Source organism: Lytechinus pictus, chromosome 12 (genome assembly GCF_037042905.1).
Source record: "Lytechinus pictus isolate F3 Inbred chromosome 12, Lp3.0, whole genome shotgun sequence".
Lineage (NCBI taxonomy): Eukaryota > Metazoa > Echinodermata > Echinoidea > Temnopleuroida > Toxopneustidae > Lytechinus > Lytechinus pictus.
In genome coordinates, this window is record NC_087256.1 from 28,265,410 (window position 1) to 28,291,271 (window position 25,862).

Here is a 25,862-nt window from a genome sequence, read left to right on the forward strand (position 1 = left end):
TCAAAAAATTCAATCAAAGTTAACATGTTTATTAAGGAATCCATTTTCTAAAACATTGACATTAACATAAAAATAATAATTAGCGTCTACCAAGCATTAAATTGTATTTAAAAAAATGAAGGCAATGCATAGCTAAAAATGGCTGTTACTGGGTAGGGGTAGTATGGGGTGGGTATATAAATGTACAAAAATAGGATTAAGTACATTTTTCTACATTGTACAATGTTTGTTAAAATTTCATTCAAAGGATCTCGATGAGCCTATAGTTAATATTCCATAAAAGAGCATAAAAATCTTTGATATTCGTTTATTTTTTTCCACAAAAGTTTGTCACTCAAAAAAATGGGTAAATTCCTTTCAAATTTGCTGACAAGAAATAGTCTACTGATGTGAGAGCACTCCTCATAAGGGGGGGGGGGCACAGTGCCAGAATCTACCTAAAGAGTGCCTTCCCCAATCAATACATTAGCGAATCATTAACAAAATTTGATTTGTCTACTGTCACTGTGGTTAGAATTCAATCTATTTTTGAAATATAGTCTATTTATATATTATTGCAGTGGTAACCCATTTCACATTTTTTTAAATGAAGATAATAAATGCAACTTAATAACCCTACATAATTTATGAAGACTTGCAGTGGCGTACCGTGGGTCACGGAATTGGGGGGCACCAGCAAAAATTTTGAGTCCCTTAGTGAGCGCGCGAAGCGCGCTCAGTTGCCAGGTATATTGACCTAATAGAGACATTTTTAAAGACAGTGCCATTAAACAGATATGTATCTCACTGGTCAAATAATGATATTCAGACCTAAAAAGGGACATTCTAATCAATTTTTTAATCATGATACGTATCTGTCTCGCTAAACAATGCGAGCGCGAGCTGAAATTTTTGTATATATTGAGCCCAAACAGGGAGATTTCAAGGACTATATTTTAGGAATCCATGAAGAGTATACATATTTCACCATATATAGTCATCTAATGCGAGTGCCAAGCGCTTGCTAATTTTGTTAGAATTACATCTAAACACATGAAGCACTTGCAGTCATTTTAATCATGATTATTAACATACGCATCTCACTAATTAGATATTGCGTGCGCAAAGTGCGAGCTGAAAATTTAGGAAATTCAGACTTGAAGAGAGGCATTTTAAGGCTTGTTTGTAGAAATTCACGAAGATCATACGTATTTCACTAACCAAATGATGCGAGCGCGAAGCGCGAGCTGAAAATGTTTGATATTCAGATCAGAAAAGGGGACATTTTAAGAACTGAAGCCAAGACATATCTCACCAATCCACTAATGCGAACGTAAGCACGGACAGGAAATATTTTATATTAAGACCTTAAAATGGGGCAATCACTTTAAGTAGTCATGAAAAAGAAGCATACTATTTTACATAAAACAATAACTCGAAGTGCGATGAAATATATTTGGTACATATTGACTTGAAAACGGGAGGTTTTAGTACAACAGGATTATATATCTTGTTAAACAGACAGTGCGCGCACCAGGAACAATGAAGACATAGGCCATGAGCAAATTATGTTTCATAAAGTTATGAAAAAATGTTTATGTAATATAACATAACATAATTATAATATAATATAACATTATAATGAACAATAATTTCTTCTTTCCCACTACGTTTCTCTTCCTCTCCTTTTCCTTGTTTTTTTTTGTCAGCTGATTGGGGGGGGGGGCACGTGCCCCCCATAGTTACTCCACTGAAGACTTGTAATCATGGTAACTTTGCCCCCAGCCTGTTTTAGGTAACATAAAAACCTTGATTTCTTGCTCAGCCCTTTTACCATAATTGTCATGACAAGACTGCAATAGTAATAACTTGTTTATGAAATAAGGTCCAGGAGTGATACTAACATTATTTCTTAATCTTCTGATCACCTTTATTATCATTTAGCTATGCATGATTTTTATTTCAAAATACAATATTTTTTGTCTTACAACCCTAAGTATGTCACTAAAAGAAGACCTATTCTAATATTGAATAGGCCTTTAAACTGGAAAATAATATTTATTTTCATAAAACTACTAAGAACTAATAGAAGTACAAAATATCAATAAAAGGTGATACATTTGCCCGTTGGAAAAATATTTCTTCCTTGTATTTTGTGTGAAATTTTGTACCAAAACTTGTATACTTCAATGTCATTGCCCGGTGATGCAGGGGCCGCGGAAGCGGGGGGGGGGGGGAGGCGGGCTTTAGCCCCGACTTTTTTCCAAAACCATGTACAAAAACGTAAAAATTACGTACGATTGTGATTTTTTGCATGGTCAGCCCCCACTTTGAAAACCGTTCCAAGGCCCCTGTGATGAACCTGAACTTGTACCGCACTCTTTTCTACAGATGTGTAGTTCAAGTAACATTCCATGATTTATTAATATATTTATTTCAAATTAATTCATTTTTAATGTGTTATTGCAATAAAGTAACTACTTTTTATTAACTTGGCCTTCATATCTCTTCTTGGCACTTAAGTTGTGATACCAGTACTTGAACAGCTTGGGAAGTGGGAAACCTGCATGGTAAAAGAGAGAAAAGAACAAAATAAGCTGTAAATTATTCTTACTCATCTAGTCCAGTTTATTATAAAAAAAATGTAAACTCTATTTTATACTCTTCAGTGATAAAACAATCCAGATAAATTCATATAGCAATATAACTATCTACAGTATGTTTTGAAAATAAAGAGTGCAAATTAATTCAAATATTTATCAGAATTTTGTGATAACTGTTAATATCTTGTTTTTTTTATGCAAATGCATATGTATAGACAGGAGATATGGATAATTAGTATGCAGTGTTAAAAATGGAAATACTGGTAAACCTGAATTCAAACAAATATTAACTCACAATGGAACTTTAACATTACATGATATCGCATCATGTTTCAGCACAATTGACCATAGCCCACCCCCTCCCAAAAAAGGGGGAATATTTTTTTTATTATTTTTTTTTTTGGGGGGGGGGGGTGATGAGCTTAGATACAGCCTGTATATTATCAAAACAGTAAGCATACCTTGCAATTTTTCCATTCAGATATCCTGTTCCTCATTAGATTGTAACTAACACTTGCTGATCGGCATGGTTCTCAATTTTGTACTTCTGACTAGGTGTGAACTGCTAAGAACTTGGTCCCATTGGATCTGCAATTGACAATTTAAATTTGAGAGTTTTAGAGATAAATAAATTACTCTTCTTAAACTATATTTTTGAAATTTCTAGCTGCCCATATCCCAGGTCTATGTATGAAATATTCCAAACTAGAACAAAAAAGTTATCTGGACCCCAAACTTCATTCTCTATCACATAGAGGCATAGGCCTACCTCACTCTGATTATAAAAGTAAAATGATTCCAACCACATATTTCTACAGCTGTATATAGCTGAATCTGGTCTATGCTGGGCCTGCATAACTTAAGAATCACATCACATTTGAATGAAGTAAACACTAAGAACGTTTTCAAATTACCACCCCAGGCCAGGCCCAGGGTATCCTGTTCAAATAGACTTGATTTAGGTCAAGGGTAGGCTACGCCATTTCATTCAAATCTAAGAGTAAGACTAAGTAGGCCTAACACTTAACACTTAAATACAGACACTAGTATAGTAATACCAAGTCAATCGTATTTCAACACTGATTATTCTGAAGTACGTTCCTGAATAAAAGAAAATGCTGAGAATACTTATTCATATGAAGATGAAATAGCGGGGACGGACTAGGCCTAAACTTCAACTTTCAAGCTTGAAGTATGGGCCTAGTCCGTCCCCGCTATTTTCATACCCCATGACTACATCGACAATCTCGCTAGCCGGCTAGCACCGGCGATATCAAAGGCCGGATCCCGCTCTGACCATATCCCTACATTGACCTAAATTTGAATTGGCCTAAAATCGACAGTTTGTCGTTACTAAAAAACAGGAGGTCGGAAACAAGTCCACATCTACCCCTGATAATGGTCTAATCACAATAAAACTGAAATACAGGTTTACTATTTGGACCTACATGAAGCATTCCGATGAATGTCTAGATCTATGACAAACTATAGACCCCTACTAGATATAGTATTTTTGAGAAACTCAATGATCACACTTATTTGGAAATCAGGCAAAAGAAATATTGAAATTGAGGTTTACATATTACGTACGGTAATACAGGATGAGCCCCGAACCCCGGCAAACATATTACAATTTGCAAGTGAGATCAAAACATGAAAATGAGCGTAACTTACTTTTATTCCTATGGAATGTCATTAGAATAGTATTGATGTTCCCTCCAAGATTTTCTGCTCCAATGAAGTTCACTCAGATACCATGATTTCGAACATCAATTCTATAAACAGATAATTAGTCTAGCTATTTCGTTTCAGAAACTTGAAATTCGCAGAGTCCAAAAGAACGACACATCGCACAGATATCGTAGGGAATTGTGGGACGGAAAAAATGTTTAATGCATGAGTACATGAATAAAACATTAGCGTTTTATCCAATCATACAAGTGCATTATGCGTATTTTGACGTCATTCTCATGAATAAAACATTGACCCTCCAAAATCAACCTTCAAATTGTCCGCCGGCAGCCATGTTGGCTATGTACAAAACCTATGGGAAATAAAAACGCGCGAAAAGAGTTCCCTCTCTAGCTCCCTTCGGGAGCTTACGTATATATACGTAAGATCGTATCTCTGTGGCTGTTCGTAAGTTAAGAGCGACTTTAAGAACGACTTGTGAACTTTTCTTATACACATATCCATCGCCAATGAATATATCATTTACCACAAGAAAGGATCACCAGTCGTTTTTAAACTTGCTCTTAACTGTGGTAAGTATCAGTAGCTACAAGTTTAAAGGTTTTGTTTGTTGTATAATCTGAATGCATAAATGGTGAAGAATTCTTTTTCACTTTTAATATCAGTTCCACAGATATTTATGTTAATAGTAAAAAACACTAATGCATCAAACGTGAAAATTTTGCTATTCATAATTAAACTACAGGTATACATCATCGCTTATGTTCCACCTAAGATCAGAATTAGTGCTAATTTCATAACTAATTATACCTGCGTCACTTCTCTTACATGTACATGCATATTTATTAAAGAATCAAGTGACCTTGTAGCAATTCATAATAACTCAAAGAATTTTAACAATTTATATCCCATTAGTGTTGTGGCTGAGCATTCTTGCAGCATTTAAAATTGTCTTTTTTTGTTTCTTTTTTTTCTAGAGAAGGAAGACTGGCATCTCGAATGGGTTGATGACTATCATCAGATACAAACGCTTCATTTACAAACGAACAAAACAAAACTATTTCTTGCTTTAGTCGGGACCACAGCACTATCAGCAAACCAATGCATTATATTCAAATTATAAAATGAAAAGAAATTATCCAATGCAGCTGATGTTTAATTAGAATGTGAATATCAATAACTGGACATGGTATACATGCTTTATTCATATGCATGAATAAATAAATATTTTCAGATCTATGGGAAGGGGGTGGGGTTAAAGTTTAAAACTGCAATTTTATCAAGCTGTGCTTTCATTGGCAATACTAAAATCACTTCATGGTTGTATATATTTCTTCATTATGGGATGAATAAAGTATTTTTTTATTTTTCGACTTTAATCAGATAAATTGGTGTTATGTGTTATCATTGGTTGTGATAAAAAATCGTTTTGAAAGAGAGAAAGAGATAGAACGAAGAATGAAGAGAGAGAAAGAGTGAAGGAGGGAGAGAGAGACAGATGGAAAGTTAGAGGGGGAGAGAGAGAAAAGAAAGAGAATGGGGATATGCATAAACTTGACAGAGCTAAAAGAAGAGTTGGGAGTGTTAAGATTGCACAAAAGAAAAAAATTATCATTTTACAACCTGTCACCTTCAAGTCATGAAATTATCTTTAAAAATGCTAACATTCCTGTCAGTGAATCTTTGGTGAATAGAGAAAAAAAATTCATACTTATCCACTAACCTTGAACTAAATTTTAATGTTTGTGGTCATACATTGACAGAGATAATGACATCTGTTGATGTATGACCACAAACATTCAATATTTGTTCTAGGTTGGTGGCTACGTTTGCATCTGCACATCTTCCGTTTAATTCTTGTTTATATTCAAATATTTTCTGCCTCTAACGTTAGTCTTGGGTTATTGTGGAAAAAGGAGGGACGAGGAAAAAGCGAGAAAAAAAGGAGACAGTTGGAGAGACAGAAAGAGGGAGATAAAGAGAGGGGTGGGGTGGAGATAGAAATGAGAGAAAGTGAGAGAGAGAGGAGTTGAGATATGGGAAGGGAGAGAGATAAAGAGACAAAGAAGGAGCAAGAGATATCAAGGTTCCCAGCCTTTCAAGAAAACAAAATTCCCTGATTTTTTCTTGATGAAGTTTAACAATTCCCTGATAATCATTTAAACACATTCCCTGTTTCGCATGTTTTCTAAGTTGTTGCAGTGAATAAGGCCTACATGTATTTTCAGTACAAAAACAATGTAAAACTAATAGTACCGCCATAGCCAGTCATTCAATGGATGATATTTTTTGATATGCAACAAAATATAACAGAGTCTGACTGATTACCGTGCTTTCGACTTTGGGCCGATCAAAATTTCCTGATTTTTGCCTCATTTGAGGCATTTTTCCTTGATATGAAGTATTTTTCATCAAATTCCCTGACAGGAAAAGAGTAAAATAATTTTCCCTGATTGGCTGGAACCCTGGATAGAAAGATGAAAGGGAGACAGAGAGCTAGAAACGGGGGATGGATGTACAAACTATACTATAGGCCATGTCACACACACACATCTTAAGTAAAAAACTTGATGTCAGAAAATAAAAATTGTACTAGGTTCTTTTGTTGCCATGAATCACCACCCCACCCCCCAAAAAAAAAAATATATATATATATTTTAGAATAAGTGAATAGAAATCCCCATTAAAATCTAAATCGTCCTTACTTGACAAACGTCCTTTTTATATACTTGGTCATCATGAAGGTATGCAAACCTCATTCTTTTCCCATCTTCACTCTTTCTTATCTGTTTTGAAATAAAAATATAAATTTCTTAAATATTTTAACAACTTAATGGAGAAACAAATAATGACCAAAGATGGAAACACATGGTAAGATTACAAATGATATATATATTTGTCTGTATTCTGGTACATAATGGATTAGATGCATGTCATCTGGAACTGCCATTTGACATCACTTTAAACAAACACATAAATGACACTTTAAGTGTTACATTTCGCTCCCATTATATTAATTCAGCCTTAATGGGAATAAACACAAGGCCATTCCCAATCACTCACATTTTTTTCTTTATCAGATTCAATAATATTTCAATTCACAATTTTCAAGCATTTATTTATCCTGGTTACAATGTAATCACGCTCAATCTTTCTTATTATTTCATAAACAAAGAAAAATAAATTCCTATAAAATGTCAACAATTGGCTTCCAACACATACCTATGATACCTTTTGATTTTGATTCTGAAGACAGACTACCGAACCTTTCTAGATGAAAAAAGGGATAGTTTTGCTACAAAATAGGAAGATACTGCATTTTCAATGAGTGAGAAAATAATAGAAATTGTGCCGATATAAGAGCACAAAATGGTCAAAATTCTAAACATATACCCTCCATATTGGAAATGACTGGCAGTTAAGTTAAACCACTCACTCTTTCAACAAAATATCCTTTGGAAGAAAAGTACATGTATAAAACAGGAATGTAGAGAAAAGCTAACAGCTACTACTTAAAAAAACAGAAATCAACTGTTTGCATTATAGTCAATAGGACGTCAAAATGCAATATTGCGTTTATAAAGCGTCATTTGTACCTATTCAAAGACACATTGACCCAGGCACTTGGTTCATTCAAGGAATTAATCCTGCCTGAAATCCATTTGCCTCACCTGGGTCGAGTGTGGCTGAACGTGGACTAATTTCTTGGTTAAAAAAGATATGTTATGAAAGTTTTGTTCGAAAGTTGCAATGAGTAATACTATTGCATTTACGCGATACTTTCCATACTTAAATGGTTCCAAAATTTAATCTCACAAGTTGTAAAAACATATAAATATTATATGTTATATATTGATAATGATGTCATACATGATGTCATACCATGACTCACAATTGTAGCTGCGCAGGCGCAATGCGGAATAAACTTGCTTTGGAATCATATACCAAGAGTATCAGACGTGTGCTTATTTATGTGCCTCAATTACTAATTACTGTAGATTAATTAGGAGTACATAACAACAAATCTGGCGACGAGGATTAACTTTTGTGTTTGTTCTTCACTTTGGGAAAGTTCGAGTACCTGAGGATGGCTACTTTTGGAACAATTGGTGAATTTCGGGAAGACGAAGGGAGTTGGTCCGAGTACATTGAGCGTATGGGACACTACTTCGACGCCAATAGCATCATTGATGAGGGGAGGAAAAGATCCATTTTACTTAGTGTTTGTGGAGCCTCAACCTACAAGTTAATGTCAAGTTTGGCGGCACCAAGGAAACCAGGTGAAGTTGAGTTCAAGGAACTTGTGAAATTAATGACTGATCATCGAGATCCAAAGCCATCGGTGATCGTCCAACGATTCAAGTTTAACAGCAGGTCGAGGAGACTAGATGAATCGCTGTCAACTTTCATTGCTGAACTGCGACGATTGGCTAATGAATGTAAGTTTGATACTATTTTAGTGGAGATGTTGAGAGATAGGATTGTGTGCGGAGTGGCAGATGATAGAATACAGAGGAGATTATTGGCTGAACCAACTCTAACATTCGAAAAAGCTAAAGATATTGCATTAGCAATGGAATTAGCTGATAAAAATACAGCCGATCTCAGAGATCAGAACAAAGGCGAGATGGTGAACAAAATCGCACATGGTGTTCGTCATCGTAAGTCGTCACAACGTCCTAATTCCAAGAAACATTCCTCATGTGGTCGCTGCGGAAAGGGACAGCATCAAGGAGAGGCTTGTCCAGCAAAAGACGGAGAGTGTTTCCACTGTGGGAAAAAGGGACATTTTGCCGTGGTATGCAGAGCCAAAGGAGAGAGGAAGGACCAGAGAAAAGTTTTCCATCAGCAAGGGAAACGGACCGCCTCCAATAAATCTCGCACTCTGCAGATCGAAACAAGAGAGGATGATGAAAGCGAAAGCTACGGGTTGTATACACACTCGACGAAAGCTTCCAAACCTCCTCCGATTATGACTCAGCTAACAGTGAAAGGGAAACCTATAAACTTCCAAGTGGACACGGGCTCGGCAGTAACGCTCATCAATGAGAAAAAGTGGCTCTCTCAGTGGAGTGACAAAGAGAGGCCTAAGCTGAGCGAACCAAAAACGCGGCTTCGTACATACACCGAGCATTTAGTTGAAATTATCGGAGAATGTGAAGTCGCCGTATCCAAGGGCAACAAGGAGGAACGCTTGCCTTTGATAGTTGCGAGAGGCAGAGGGCCGAATCTCATGGGACGAGATTGGCTGCACGAAATAAAGTTGGACTGGAGGGAGATAAACTTGGTCAGGGTCAATGACGCAGTAGACAGAGTGTTTTCAGACTACGCGGGACTGTTCACACGAGAACTTGGAAAGTTGAAAGGTGTAGAAGTAGATCTGGATATTGACCCCGATGCATCACCTAAGTTTTTGAAGGCCCGTCCAGTTCCATTTTCGCTTCGAAGTCGTCTGGATCAAGAGCTGGATCGCCTTCTAGCAGATGACATATTTGAACCAGTTCAATATTCGAACTGGGCAGCTCCAGTGGTCCCAGTCGTCAAAGGAGATGGATCCATTCGTATTTGTGGGGATTATAAAACCACGATTAACACAGCAGCTCGATCGGATACCTATCCGATTCCGAGAGTAGAAGAGCTATTTGCAAGGCTTGCAAATGGAAAGAAATTCACAAAACTGGATCTTTCTCATGCCTATCAGCAGCTAGTCCTGTCTGAGAAATCCAGGGAGTTCGTCACCATCAACACGCATAGAGGGTTATTTCGATATTAAGAGACTGCCTTTTGGAGTTTCGACTGCGCCCTCGGTGTTTCAGCGGACAATGGAGTCATTGCTGGCCGGTATACCAGGTGTGGCTGTCTACCTAGATGATCTTCTCATCACCAGTCAACAGATGCCCACATGAAGAACCTGAGAGCAGTCCTAGATGTTCTTCTGAAAGCTGGACTAAGACTGAAGAAAGAGAAATGTGTGTTTCTCAAGGACGAGGTTGATTACCTCGGACACACAATCACTGCCAAAGGTCTTCGTCCCACGGGGGACAAGGTGCAAGCCATTACAAATGCGCCGGAACCAAAAAGCGTAAAGGAACTCCGCTCGTTCCTGGGCTTGCTAAATTATTATGGTAAATTTCTACCCGACCTTGCATCGAATCTAGAACCTCTTCATCGGTTGTTGAGGAAAGACGCAAGATGGCAGTGGGGTAAAGAGCAAAAACAGTCTTTCGTAAGAGCCAAAAAGTTGCTTAATTCAACTCGGGTGCTAGCCCACTACAATCCGGAAGAGAAACTGATACTAGCTTGCGACGCTAGTCCGTACGGTGTCGGAGCCGTACTCGCACATATATTTTCGGATGGGACCGAAAAACCCATCGGTTTCGCGTCGCGAACACTGAATGTTGCGGAACGCAGATATTCGCAATTAGATAAGGAAGGTCTAGCGATCGTATTTGGTGTGAAACGGTTTCACCAATATCTGTATGGCCGTAAATTCGAAATAATTACGGATCATAAACCGTTACTTGGTCTTTTTGGAGAGAGGAAAGCCATTCCACAGATGGTTTCTCCACGCGTCCAACGCTGGGCGATTACACTTGCGGCATACGAATATGAAATAAAGTATAAAGCGGGAGAGAAAAATTCAAATGCTGATGCACTCAGTAGATTACCGCTAGAATCAACCATTCCGGATCCTCCGATCCCGGGAGATATCATACTTCTCATGGATACGTTAGATAGGACACCGATAACGCCCTCGCGCGTCCGTTCTCTCACCGACAAAGATCCGATCTTGTCGCGGGTCCGTAACTTCATCTTACAAGGATGGCCTACAGCAGATGAATTACAAGATAAGGCATTCGGTCCGTATTTGAATAGAAAAAATGAATTGAGTGTCCATGAGGGGGTAATATTGTGGGGAGCTCGCGCGGTGCTTCCTCTGAAATGTCGAGAAGCAATGATGGAAGAATTGCATGATGCACATCCAGGGATAGTGCGTATAAAGGCAATGGCGAGAAGTTGCGTATGGTGGCCACAGATTGACAAAGATTTGGAGCGTAAAGTAAAATCTTGCGAAAAATGTCAATCACACCAGCGACAACCGTCGAAAGCTCCACCCCATCAGTGGGAATATCCAAGTAAACCGTGGTCGCGAATTCATGTCGATTACGCAGGTCCAGTAGAAGGGAAAATGTTACTAGTAATAGTAGATGCGTATTCAAAATGGATAGATGTTCATATTACGAATAAATCGACTAGCGAAGCGACAATCGACAAATTGAGGGAAGTCTTTTCGGCACAAGGTCTTCCTCAAACGCTGGTTTCGGATAATGGGCCCTGTTTCACGAGTGAGGAATTCGCTATGTTCATGAAAATGAACGCAATCAATCACATTCGAGGTGCACCATATCACCCAGCCACTAATGGTCTCGCGGAAAGAGCAGTGCAAACTGTGAAAGGAGCCCTCAGAAAAATGAGTGGACCCCTTCAGACGAGATTAGCAAGGTTCTTGTTGAGTTGCCGTACAACTCCACAAGCTACCACAAATCAGTCACCGGCAGAATTGCTCATGAACCGAAAGTTGCGTACTCGCATATCTTCTGTTCTGCCTGATGTGAACGCAACCGTTGAGAAGAAGCAATTCTCACAGACCGCTCACACTTCTCGCAAACTTCGCGAATTTAAGATAGGAGAAGAAGTCCTTGTGAGAAATTACGGGCGAGGTAACCAATGGCTACCCGGAAAAGTAGTCGAACGTAACGGTCCGGTATCCTATGTAGTAAATGTCAATGCCAATGGCTCGACACTGAGATGGAAACGTCATGTTGACCAACTGCGAAGTCGAATCTCGACTTCATCAACCTCGAACGACGACACCGTCCCGACACACGAAGATGACGTTATCATCCGTGATAACGAGAATGATGATCGCGATGTCAATGAAGATCATATAGACATTCGCGCCGATCGTGAAGACAATCCTGAAGTCGAACACGATGACGGTATAAAGCATTATCCTAGACGAGAGCGTAGAAAACCAAAATATTATGGATTTTCGTAATTTTGGACGCAACAATAATTCTAATAAGATCTTGTCTTGGATTATTAACTCACACATTTTTGGACCTTGTCAAAATTCCTGATTTAATAGTTCAGTGAAACAAAAAGTATCATTGAATTTATTAGTTTTAATTCTAACTTCAGTTCCTGACTGACGTATACCAGTTAATGTTTGATAATTATCAAAAGTTTCTCGAAGTTAAATTTGAATCTGGGAACTGATTTCAAAAGAAATTGTTAAATTTCAATATATAGTTTCATGACCAGTTGAATATTCATTGGTACAGTTATTGAGTTGCGAATTGAATTGGGATATTTAAAAGGTATGTTTAATCTAAAGGGGGAGAGATGTTATATATTGATAATGATGTCATACATGATGTCATACCATGACTCACAATTGTAGCTGCGCAGGCGCAATGCGGAATAAACTTGCTTTGGAATCATATACCAAGAGTATCAGACGTGTGCTTATTTATGGGCTTATTATATTCACTCGCGTTCGTAATCACTCGGGTCGGGTTGGTAATCACACGCGTTTTTTATTTTTGGCGATTTTTTTTTTTTCGGTGCGATTTTTTTTCTAACGGTGTCTTCAATGGGACAAACGTACTGGAAAAATAAAATGAAATTGAAATTCGAGTTTCGTTTTATTTTAAGCTGGTAAGTGCCTTAAATAAAACATTCTCGACCACTGTTTTAAGATAACAAGCAAATTTTGACTACTGTTTTAACATAATCACATTCCACATCTTAAATCTTAGAGCCATAGGCGGCGGAAGCGGGGGGGGGGGCTCCCCCTAAAACAAGAGAGAGGGGGGATAAAGGAAGGGAAAGAGGGAGAAAAGAGAAAGAAAAAAAAAGACAGACAGAAAGAAAGAAGCAAGGAAAAAAGGAGAAAGAAAGGAGAAAAGGAATAAAGAAGAAAAAGGAGGAAAGGCTACTCTCGATTTAGCTTTGCCTTTGGAGGATTTTCCTAAAGTCTGTGGTATTCTTTATAAAGCATAGTGAGGTGCTACAATTTCATAATATCACTATTTATTTGCTTCTCCCTTTCTTTGTGAATTATTCTACACTAACGTAAAAATCAGGGAGGAAAAAAGTGCTGAAGAAGAAAAGCAAGAAGGAAGGAGGAGGAGAAGTAGTAGAAGAAAAAAGAAGATGGAGGACATAAGGGGGTAAAAATGAAACTAAAAAGAGAAAATTGAGGGGAGGATGTAGAAGAAGAGAAAGAGAAGATAAAATAAGGGGAAGACTGAGAAGAGAAAAGGAAGAAGTGAGAAGGGAGATGAACAATAAGGAGAAAGGGAAGAAATTGAGAAGTAGAAGAACAGGGAGAAGAATAAGATGACATAATAATGGGAATAAAAAGAAGACCGAGAAGAAAGAGAAGTAGGAGGGGGAGTAAAGTGCACTCTGGTTATAAAGAAGTAAATAACAAATACCGGTAATATTAGGAATTCTTTATTACCTGTGACTCCCTGAAGCCATGTCTTCTGTTTTCCAATCCATTATTTCTGACTCAATCTGAGTTACCTCGTGCTTGGAGTTGTTTAAGGGGCCTGGATAAATTACGTAGCCGACAACTTCTGTTTTCAGGAAGGCACCGGGACGGTACGGTACCTTGGCTTTGATCGTCGCGCGAATTTTTACCGTGAGAGCGCGCACAGCCACAGGGGCGGATCTTGACCAAAAGCTTCGGTCTTTGTGTCTATTAATTATTATGTTGGTTGTTCCGCTGAACTCCGTTGGCTCCGCTCACCAAATACAGAGAAATTAAAAAAAAAATTAAAAATGTTTGAAAAAAAAACTCCTCGAAACAGACTAATGCCAGCTGTCTGGGGCGGATCAAGCTTGTTTTCTATTCTTTAATTGCCGACTTAAAACGAAACTCAAATTTCCCTGCATGTCTGTCCCATTGAAGACACCGTTAAAAAAAAATCGCACCGAAATAAAAAAAAATCGCCAAAAATTCAAAACGCGAGTGATTACGAACCAGAACGCGACGCGAGTGATTATAAACTGCCTATTTATGTGCCTTAATTACTAATTACTGTAGATTAATTAGGAGTACATAACATTATACATTGTTTCATTCTATTGATTTGATGTAATTTTACTCTGATGAGTGCATTTTGGAAAAACTTAAGTGTATCCATTTGCTATATGCTATTTTCCTATATACATGTACAGGATTGACTGAACTAATAACACTGCTAAAAACAAATTATCCGTTCCTTCTGAAACACGGTCTCTGATTGTTCAATGTCACTATACCAATTCTTTCATCTTGACAGGGACCGTGCTCTTGACAAAATAAATGGTAACATACTGAAAGTGAATTACAGCAACATATTAGAAAAAAAGAGAGAGTATATTGACAGTACTTTTCTCCTGGTTCCATATACATAAAAAGGGTTCTTTGTAGGAAAATATAATTGCTACTGGTGTGTTCATAAATGTTTAACCTGTGGTGAGATCGATTGAATGTTTACTACCAGTCGATAAGATTCATGTCTGACATTCCATATCTGACCAGCAAAGGGTACCTCGACCGGCTCATTTTAAAATTAAATCGGCATTTATGAAGACTACACCTGACGGGATCATATATATTCGTCACTTCAGAGAGAAAAATGGCCTTAATTCTTCCGCCAGTAAAAAAATAGTTACATATAGTAGTGATATATCTTTCCAATGTGGAAAAAGGAAGTTCAGTATACCCTCCCTAGAATCAGTGTTAGATTGTCAGTCAAATGCATTCATTTTTTTCAATCAGCAATATCAAATTTAAAAATTGAGAATCGAACGAATATCTTTAGCCTTCCTGTTGTAATTAGGTTCATGGAACCCCAGCGACGTCGATGTGAGAGTAGGGTAGCGGAGCAGAGGAATATCTGCCATGCTAATAGAAAAAAAAATCGGATAATCTCTAATTAGTATCCATGCAGTGTTGAGAATCATTGTATTAGGCGCTTTATAAATATTACATATCATAATTATTATTTACCGTATTCCAATACATTTAAGGATTAAAGTCACATTTAGATATAGATAGAAGAAAAAGAAGAAGAAGGAAGGAGAAAGAAAGAAAAAAAAACTGACAAAAAGAAGAAAAAAGGAAAGATCATTCTAGTAAAACCATGATCCCTATCTCTTCGTTTGTATTGATTTAATACTTGCACAATGATCAATATACTCTTTTCAATCATCTCAGAACTATTCCGGGAACTTTAATTATGTGAAAAATATACTCCCTCAACGTTGCATATGCAAGGTATTGTGACGCGCAATGGTCTGAATACCATTGTTTCGTGTGAATGATGACGCAAAGTTATGCGCGCAGCGCTGCGCAATAGCCCAATTTCTTTCTCGTTTGTTTAACACACGTAATAATTTAGGTAAACAAACCAAATTCACTCGTTCAACTTTTGCTGAATTGATTGAACTTTGACTATTTTCAGAGAAAATTGTCTTTTATCAGCGAATATGGATCATCCCACCTTTCGGTAAGTACCAGAATATTTCAGTTATGTAAAGGTCTACAAATGGAGAAATTGTGACGTTTTGTTATTTTCCCAATCCTGCAATAATGTCAAATTTTAAAGTCATTATTTTGTAAATTTGATTCAATTAATCGCATTCATTTCTGCATGTGTACCGTAGATACCGAATTGGGCGGGGAAAATGTAAGGCTAAGCCTAAGCCTGGCCGTAGGCCAGGCCTAGCCCTATAAAATAAATTTAATTAAAATGCACCTTGCAGGGAATAATTTCCCTGGTATCGCATCGCAATTTGCTCCACATTTTTGGAAGACTGCTGCTATGTATTAAGTCTTTTGTATAGCATACTTTTACATATTATAGGATTAGGACTGTAGAGTCTAGATCTACCATCAGCTTTAACTTTAACTTTGAGATCTATTCTTAGTTAGGCCTAGATCCACGTTACTTAGATCTATTATTTACATAAGGCATAGATCTACTTGATGGAAATCAAAGTTATTGTGAATGTGAATGATAATACTATTTGGCCTTGCAGCAAGAACATGTTCCAGCCAATCTCAGATCAGGCAAGTCTTGGTCATAAAAAACACCCAATAGTTTTAAAAAAATATTTGTTTTTAAGTTTCTCTTTAGAAGTTTATAGAACTGAATTGTGAAATTATTAGATCTAATGTAAGATCTATACCTAACAAAAATGTAAGTTTTTTTTTTAATGCAACTTTTAAAATAACTGTCGGTCATTTGTGATTTTTACATTTAACTGTTGGTCATGAGCGTGTGTCTTTTTGTATCTTTCTCCTTTCTCCTAAAATCCTCTTCTTTATTTTCTCTCCTGTGTCTCTGTCCCTTGCTGATGTCTCGCAACTTTCTTCTTGATCCCTTTCGCTTCCATCAATAAAACTCATGTCTCCAGCCCGCCTTTGTTCAGGCAAGAGACTACCGTACAGCATGGCCAACCCACCGTGGGTGGTGCTCAGCTTTTAGATGTAAGTTTTATTCTGAGAACTGAAATCATTGATTCAAACGAGCTAAACCGGGCAAGATATTTAAGACCACGGCACGGCATGGTATGGTTTAGACTCAGAATAAACAATATTTTGAAATTTTCTTGCAATTTGCTACTTATTAATATTCACATTTCTCATATTTATCTATTTTCTTCCTTTTGGGGTGGGGTGAGAGAAGATTGCTCTAATTACAAATTTCTGGGGAGAAGGTCTAAAGGTAAAATTTAAACACCCCCTACACACATTAAAAAAGTGTGTGCAGAAATGTTTTAGGCTAGAATAATTGTTGTTCATCTTCCACTACTACACTTTTTTTTTTCTCTCTTCCAAGTTGATCATTCATCTTACACTCATATTGACCTCTCTCTTTGAAATTCATGACAATAGCTACAGCTTCGAGCCGATGTGGGAGACCAGATGGTACGCTATCTCTACAACCTGGCCACTGAGATGGGTGTTGGCGTTGATCTTGGCAACCCTATTCCAGCGTTGGCAACAGCATGGCAGCAAGACAGACAACATAATGTTTTGCTTGCCACTCAACTCCAAGTAAGAATTCAATTTTGTTTTTTAAAGTATAAGTTGATGAATTATAAATATCTGTGTATCATCTATTCATATTTCGCGTGTAATGTTCAGAGACTGATGAATAGGCATATTGCTCATGAAATGAAGAAAAAAGTGTTACCATCTAGTGCCAGCTTTCAAGATGATGGAAACATGATGGGACAATATTGTTTGTGTTAATCACTCATATCAGCAAGGAGAATTCAAAATTTTGATTTAGTCTATTTTGCTTGAATTCAAAACAGAAGTGTCACTAAATTCACTAACTCTTTAAGGAAGTAGATATAGATGTAACACATATATAGAATTTTATCTTGTCATTTGAAATAAATGCTACAAAATAATAGTCTATCTTAATTGTGTGCAATTCATTTCCTCTTTCTTTCTGATACTTAGGGCGTAGAACAGAGATTGAGAGACCAAACTGAGGAGCTTCTGACCGCACAACAACGCGTCAAAGACTTAGAGGTTCTCCTCGAGGTAAGGAAGGAATCCTAGCTATCATCCAAGTCGTCATCTTTAAATTTCATCATCACCATCTTATAATGATTCTCATTGATATCATTAAGACATTTAGAAGAGTCTGAAGCACAACGGCATTACATTGCAAGGAAGAAAAAAGAAAGGACAGAATAATTGGAGAACCGCACTTGTTGGGGGGGGGGGTAGTATTGCTATTGATTGTAATATATTTCATCATAATTTATTAACTTGTGATAGTTATCTCTCTTGCTTACAAGATGTTTTGAAACAGTCATCCTTCTATGCAAAATGATAGCAAAGTGTTTAATCGTAACTAATTGATCATATTCAATTGCTGTAAAATGTTTTACAAATTGAATAATTATCAACACATTACTACAATTCTTTTTAGACGGTGCTCCAACGTGGGACTGAACCACGATTCTCTGGCTCCTTGGATCATCAGTTTGCCGACGCTGACAGGATTTCTACAACAGAGGGAGATGACCTTCCATCATCCGTCTCCCTTGCATCACCAGAGGAGAGCTTCTCGGTCTCCCTACCATCTCCAGAGACCACCCCTGCTTCCCTCCCATCACTGGAGAGCTCAGAGTTCTTCCTTCCATCTCTGGAGGATATGCCAGCCTCCCTCCCATCTCTGAAGACCACCCCAGTCTCCCTCCCTTCTGGTCTGGAGAGCTCCCCAGAGATGACTGCACGTTCCGCACAGACAGATGGCAGTTCTCCCCAAACAGCTGGAGACCCTGCCTCAGTGCCTCGGGATGAAGAGCATCAACCCAGAGATGCTGTCCTGTTTTTAAACTTTCAGTCCGTCCCAACACCTCCAGGATCACCCACAGAGAACCAACAGAACCAGGAGTCGCAAGGGGAACCTTCTCTCCAGGAATTCCTTGGTCAGGATCGGACCTACATCCTTCCGCCGATCGAGTCAGCACGACCAAGTCCTGAAGGAGATTTCAGATCAGCTTCTCCTTCATTTCAGGAGAGTTCCCTCAGGCATATCCACCCAGCACTTGACATCACTGGAAGCGAATCTGACGGATCAAGTGAAGAGGAGTGAGTATACAAAATTCATAATGTTGAAAATAATACTCCTAAAATAAATAATTCAAAGTGACAAAACGACAAGAGCACACCTGTCGAAAAATCGAGTTTGGGTGGTCCTTTTTTAGGACCAACACTTGCCCAAGTAAGATACATGGTGTACCGTGAAACCTACTATACTATTCTTCTTCAGAAGTTACAGAGATATGAAAATCTTCACTAGTTCAAATTTTCAATAACAAAAGTTGGATGAAAAAAAAAACAATGCCTAGGATTAACATTTGAAGCTACTAGGCAATAACAAGTAATAAAACTTTACCTAAGCCTTAGAAGTTATATTAACTTATTTAATTCAATAAAATTATTGTAGTTAAAATCATCTTAAGCAGAGCTTTGCGAATAGTACATTCCAAATTCATTCCATGTGAAAATAATAGCTTACTATATACTCTTTGAACAGATTATATAATCACTTTCATTTTTCAAATTTCGATTTATAGATTCTAATTCAATCTTAACAATTTGTATGATTTTGAAGTACTTTTTAATCATTATACTACAAAACAGAACTGCTAGAACGTATATTTGATAACAGAATTAATAAACTTTTGATTCTCTTTTTTTTTCCTCCAATCAACAGATCTTCTTCGATGACTGCATCATCATCTAACCTCAACTCAGCTAGCTCTTCAACATCATTTTCTAGAGCTCAAGTTTGGACCAGTGCTGATGCATTCTCCAGCATCCACAAGGCAATGCAGTCTGTCACCCCACCAAGATGTAACAACGTGGTGAGAGAGCTGAAAGACCTTGCTTTGTGGTCAACATCAAGCACAGCCAGGACCATAGAGCTTGGAAGAGGTTCGAACGGTGCAGTCTACCTCTTCAGGCATGCGATGACTAAAGACCCCATCGCCCTGAAGAACTTCTCTCTGTCCAGAGACCCTGCGTACCGTCAACGCCAGATGCACTCCATGAGCGAAGAAGCAAGCATCCAAAAAGACCTAAGTGCATTCCGTCACTTTCCCCGGTACTACGGTTATGCCACATTGGATTGCCATTCTCTTGCTCTGGCTATGGAGTTTGTAGGTGATGCCCAACTGGGGAAGAGCATCACCCTGGCTGACTCCCTGGATGGAAGACCTTCCAGGTGGAAGCCGCAGGAGAAGTTTTCTATCGCCCTGGACATTGTTGAGGGAATCAACATCATGCATCGTCGAGGATTCCTCATCAACGACCTGAAGTGCAACAACATACTGCTGAACCTGGAGGAAGGCAGACTGAGGGCCAAAGTGATTGACTTTGGTCATGCAACGAGACGAGCTTGCCCTTCCCATGTGTACCGTCTCAACCAAGACGACAAGAGACGATATCGCATCGAAGGGCTTTACAACCATGTTGCACCCGAGGTTGCCCTTGATGGCCAGTTGCCTTCCATCAAGTCAGATGCTTTCCAGGTTGGCCGTGTCCTTGTGAGGATGGGCAACCGTTTCCAGCTGGATGCCCTCCGGAACATCGGATACGAGTGCTGCGACGTGGAGCCCAAGAAGCGACCAAGCCTCGTTTATGTTGAAGCCGTTCTTCAAGCCCTCAAGTCAGCATTGTAGTAAAACAAGAAAAATATGTAGAAAGAAATCCAAAAGGGGTGCCAAGGGGACATCAATGCTGAAATTACAAAATACATACATGTAACACATTACAGCTGTTATTATTGAGGGGAAACCAAATACCGGGTGGCCATTTCATAAAGCTGTTCGTAAGTTAAGAGCAATTTTAAGAACGACTGGTGAACCTTTCTTATGCACATAACCATCGCCAATGAATATATCATTTATCACAAGAAAGGATCACCAGTCGTTATTAAAGTTGCTCTTAACTGGTAAGTATTGGTAGCTACAAGTTTAAAGGTTTTGTTTGTTGTATAATCTGATCGCACAAATGGTCAAGAATTTCTTTTCACTTTTGATATCAGTTCCACAGATATTTATGTTAATAGTAAAAAATACTGATGCATCAAACATAAAATTTTGCTATTCATCATTTAACTACAGGTAGTGATTTAAGTTCCACTTAAGATCAGAATTAGTGCTAATTTCATTGCTAATTATATCTGCATCACTATTCTTACATGCACATTTATTAAGGAATCAAATAACTCGAAGCAATTCATAATAACTCAAAGAATTTTAACAATCTGATAACCCATTAGTGTTGTGGCTGATCATTCTTGCAGCATTTAAAATTGTCGTCTTTTTTTTTTTTTTCTAGAGAAGGAACACTGGCATCTCAAATGGGTTGATGACTATCATCAGATACAAACGCTTCATTTACAAACGAACAAAAACTATTTCTTGCTTCAGTCAGGACCACAGCACTACCAGCAAACCAATACAATATATTCAAATTATAAATTGAATAAAATTTATCCAATGTAGCTGATGTTTAATTAGAATGTGAATATCAATCAACTGGACACGGTATACATGCTTTATTTGTATGCATGAATAAATATTTTTAGATCTATGGGGGGGGGGGGGGTTAAAGTATAAAACTGCAATTTCATCAAGCTGTGGTGTGCTTTTATCAGCAATATCAAAATATATTCATGGTTGTATATATTTCTTCATTATGGGATGAATAAAGTATTTTTTTATGTTTCTACTTTAATCAGATAAATTAGTGTTATGTGTTATCATTGTGATAAAAAATCATGTTGAAAGAGAGAGTGAAAGAGAAAGAATGAGAGGGTGAAGGAGGGAGAGAAATATGAGATGGAAAGTTACAGAGAGAAAGGGAGAGAGAGAGAAGAAAGAGAATGGGGATATGCATAAAACTGACAGAGCTAAAAGAAGAGTTGGGAGTGTTAAGGTTGAACAAAAGAAAAAATAACCATTTTACAACCTGTCACCTTCAAGTCATGAAATAATATTTAAGAATGCTAACATTCCTGTCAGCGAATCTTTAGTGAATATAGAAAAAAATAAATACTTATCTACTAACCTTCAACAAAATTTTAATGTGTGTGGTCATACATTGACAGAGATAATGACATCTGTTGATGTATATGACCACAAACATTCAATATTTGTTCTAGGTTAGTGGCTATATTTGCATCTACACATCTTCCATTCAATTCTTGTTATATTCAACACAAATTTTCTGCCTTGAACGTTAGTCTTGGGTTATTGGGAGAAAGGAGGGACAAAGAAAGAGTGGAGGAAAATGAGAGAGAGACAGAAAGAGAGAGCTAACAAGACAAAGAGAGGGAGTGGGATGGAGATAGAAACAGGAGAAATGAGAGAGTGAGGGGTTGAGATATGGGAAAGGAGAGATTAAGAGACAAATAAGGAGCAAGAGATTGAAAGATGAAAGGGAGACAGGCCCGTATTCTGAAATTAGGTTTAACTTAGAACACGTTCTAACTGTGCTAAAATTATGGGTAGCCAACAGTTCAAAAATTCTGCTTATATTGTATATTTCTAATGTTTACTATCTCATTTCCTTTCGCTTTCATAATGAAGAAAAATACTTCAAGTTATCATTCCCAGACAATTATGAACAATTTGGCTGTTAGGGATTTGTGCTCCAATTGGCTCTCCATAGTTAAACCACAACTTTAAACCAGGGTTTGATTTTAACTAGAGTTCAGAATACAGGCCAGAGAGATAGAAAGGGGGATGGATATACAAACTTTAGGCCATGTCACACACACACGTCTTAAGTGAGAAAAACTTGATCATGCAGTCTGAAAATAAAAATTGTGCTAGGTTCTTTTGTTGCCCCGGAAAAAAAAAAATATATATATATAGTAATAAGTAGATAAATAAAAATCCCCATTAAGATCTAAATCATCCTTGACAAACGTCCCTTTTTATATACGTGGTCATCTCATGAAGGTATGCAAACCTCATTCTTTAACCATCTTTACTCTTTCTTATCTGTTTTTAAATAGGAATATACATTTCCTGAAATATCATAAATATCTTGACAACTTAATGGATAAACAAATAATGACCAAAGATGGAAACACATTGTATGATTACAAATAATATATATATTTTTCTGTATTCTGGTACATACTGGATTAGATCCATGTCATCTGGAATTACCATTTGACACCACTTTAAACAAACACATAAATGACACTAAGTGTTACATAAATGACACATTAAGTGTGACAGTTTGCTCCCATTATATTCCTTCAGCCCTAATGGAAATAAACACAATTAAGGCCATTCCCAATCACTCCCGTTTTTTTTCTATATGAGATTCAATCATAATTCAATTCAAAATTTTCAAGCATTGATTTATCCTGAGTATAATATAATCACGCTCAATCTCTCTTATTATTTCATAAACAAAGAAAAATTAATTCCTAGTTGAAATGTCAACAATTGGCTTCCAACACATACCTTTTGATCTTGATTCTGAAAGAAGACTACCAAACCATTTTAGCATGAAAAATAAGGATACTTTTGTTACAAAATAGGAAGATCATGCATTTTTCCACAAGTAAGTTATGATAATTAAGAAAATGATAGAAATCATGCCGATATAAGGGCACACAATGGTCAAAATTCTAAACATTTGCTCCATATTGGAAATGACTGGCAGTTAAGTTAAACTACTCACTCAACGATATTTCCTTTGGAAGAAAAATGCATGTATAACACAGGAATGTAGAGATAAGCTAACAGCTACTACTTAAACAAAAATCAACTGTTTATAATAATAGTCAATAGCAAGTCAAAATGCAATATTGTGTTTATAAAGCGTAATATATCTCGATACCTATTCAAAGACACGCTGACCCCGGCACTTGGTGCGTTCAAGGAATTGATCCTGCCTGACATCCATTTAGGACCTACCTCACCTGGGTTGAGGGCAGCTTAATGTGGACTAATTTCTTGATAAAGAAATCATGTCAAGAACCATCTTGTTCAAAAGTTGCAATGAGTTATGCTATTGCATTAATACTTTCCATACTCAAATGGTTCAAAGATTTACTCCCATAAGTTACAAGACATACAAATACCATGTGTGGTTTCATTCTGTTGATTTGATGTAATTTTACTCTGATGGTTGCATTTTGGAAAAACTTCAGTGTGTTCGTTTGCTATATGCCATTTTCCGATATACAAATTTGACTGAACTCATAACACTGGTAAAAAATCCATCCGTTCCTCCTGGAATACAGTCTCTGATTGTTCCATTTCACTACCAAATCTTCCATAATGACATGGACCATGATCTTGACAAAACAAATAGTAACATACTTAAGTAAATTACCGCAACATATTTTACAAAAAGAGAGTACAATTTATAAATTGGCAGTACTTTTCTCCTATAGTTCCATACACAAAAAAGAGTTCTTTGTAGGAAAATATATATTGCTGCTGGTGTGTTCATAAATGTTTAACCTGTGGTGAGATCGATTGAATGTTTACTACCAGTCGATAAGATTCATGTCTGACATTCCATATCTGACCAGCAAAGGGTACCTCGACCAGCTCATTTTAAAATTAAATCGGCATTTATGAAGACTAGTACACCTGACGGGATCATATTCGTCACTTTAGAGAATAAAATGGCCCTAATTCTTCCGCCAGTAAAAAAATAGTTACATAGTAGTGATATATCTTTCCAATGTGGAAAAAGGAAGTTCAGTATACCCTCCCTAGAATCAGTGTTAGATTGTCAGTCATATTCATTCATTTTTTTCAATCAGCAATATCAAATTTAACAATTGAGAATCGAACGAATATCTTTAGCCTTCCTGTTGTAATTAGGCTCATGGAACCCCAGCGACGTCGATGTGAGAGTAGGGTAGCGGAGCAGAGGAATCTCTGCCATGCTAATAGAAAAAAAAATCGGATAATCTCTAATTAGTATCCATGCAGTGTTGAGAATCATTGTATTAGGCGCTTTATAAATATATCATAATTATTATTTACCCTAATCCAATACATTTAAGGATTAAAGTCACATTTAGATATAAGATAGATAGATAGAAGAAAAAGAAGAAGAAGGAAGGAGAAAGAAAGAAAAAAAAACTGACAAAAAAAGAAAAAAAGGAAAGATCATTCTAGTAAAACCATGATCCCTATCTCTTCGTTTGTATTGATTAATTTACTTGCACAATGATCAATCTACTCTTCTCAATCATCTCAGAACTATTCCGGGAACTTTAATTATGTGAAAAATATACTCCCTCAACGTTGCATCTGCAAGGTATTATTGTGACGCGCAATGGTCTGAATACCATTGTTTCGTGTGAATGATGACGCAAAGTTATGCGCGAAGCGCTGCGCAAAGGACCAATTTCTTTCTCGTTTGTTTAACACACGTAATTTACGTAAACAAACCAAATTCACTCGTTAAACTTTTGCTGAATTGATTGAACTTTGACTATTTTCAGAGAAAATTATCTTTTATCAGCGAATATGGATCATCCTACCTTTCGGTAAGTATAGTCACGTATTGTATTACCGGACACTATTATGATTCCGGACGCGCATATTACTGCGTTCTAAAACAAATTCGTACCGTAAGACTTCCGCAATTCAATTTCACAGAGCAATACATAGAACAAGATTGCAAAAACAAGGCGAAAAATCCAACTTTTACCTAATTATCTCTAAAAATGACAGAAAATGCTTAAAATATCATATAACATAGTTTTGTATTAACAATTGATATATTTTCTAACGGAAATATGGGCCTGATTTGCCGAATTTCAATCTCGTCCACTCCTTCGATCGAATGATGAGGTGTGGTGTATTGTGGGTGATCGTCGACGGCTAGTTCTCAAGGTATACCCGTGCGCGAGGTTTACCGTGAGTAGAGCCGTCGATCGGGAGCGCATCGATAGAACTTGATGAGCGTCACGTTACGAACGCGAGCATATTATTATTGGAAAGTGC

General features: G+C 37.3%; 1 protein-coding gene and 1 long non-coding RNA gene across 2 annotated transcripts; one reads left to right on the top strand and one right to left on the bottom strand.

Annotated features, from left to right (window-relative positions):
- Positions 1-2,440: 2,440 nt before the first annotated feature.
- LOC129283137 (uncharacterized) lies at positions 2,441-4,617 on the bottom strand. The gene is made up of 3 exons (XR_010295319.1): positions 4,257-4,617; positions 3,044-3,170; positions 2,441-2,542 (listed from the first exon to the last, which is right to left on the bottom strand). It is a non-coding gene; the product is annotated as an uncharacterized LOC129283137 (long non-coding RNA).
- A 3,744-nt stretch (positions 4,618-8,361) lies between these two features.
- LOC135156088 (uncharacterized protein K02A2.6-like) lies at positions 8,362-10,047 on the top strand. The gene has a single exon (XM_064107220.1). It carries the CDS (start codon positions 8,362-8,364, stop codon positions 10,045-10,047), a length of 1,686 nt encoding a protein of 561 aa, XP_063963290.1.
- Positions 10,048-25,862: the final 15,815 nt, after the last annotated feature.

Excerpts from the sequence above, each read along its gene's own strand:
- LOC135156088 (XM_064107220.1), top strand. The coding sequence starts at position 8,362 with ATGGCTACTTTTGGAACAATTGGTGAATTTCGGGAAGACGAAGGGAGT.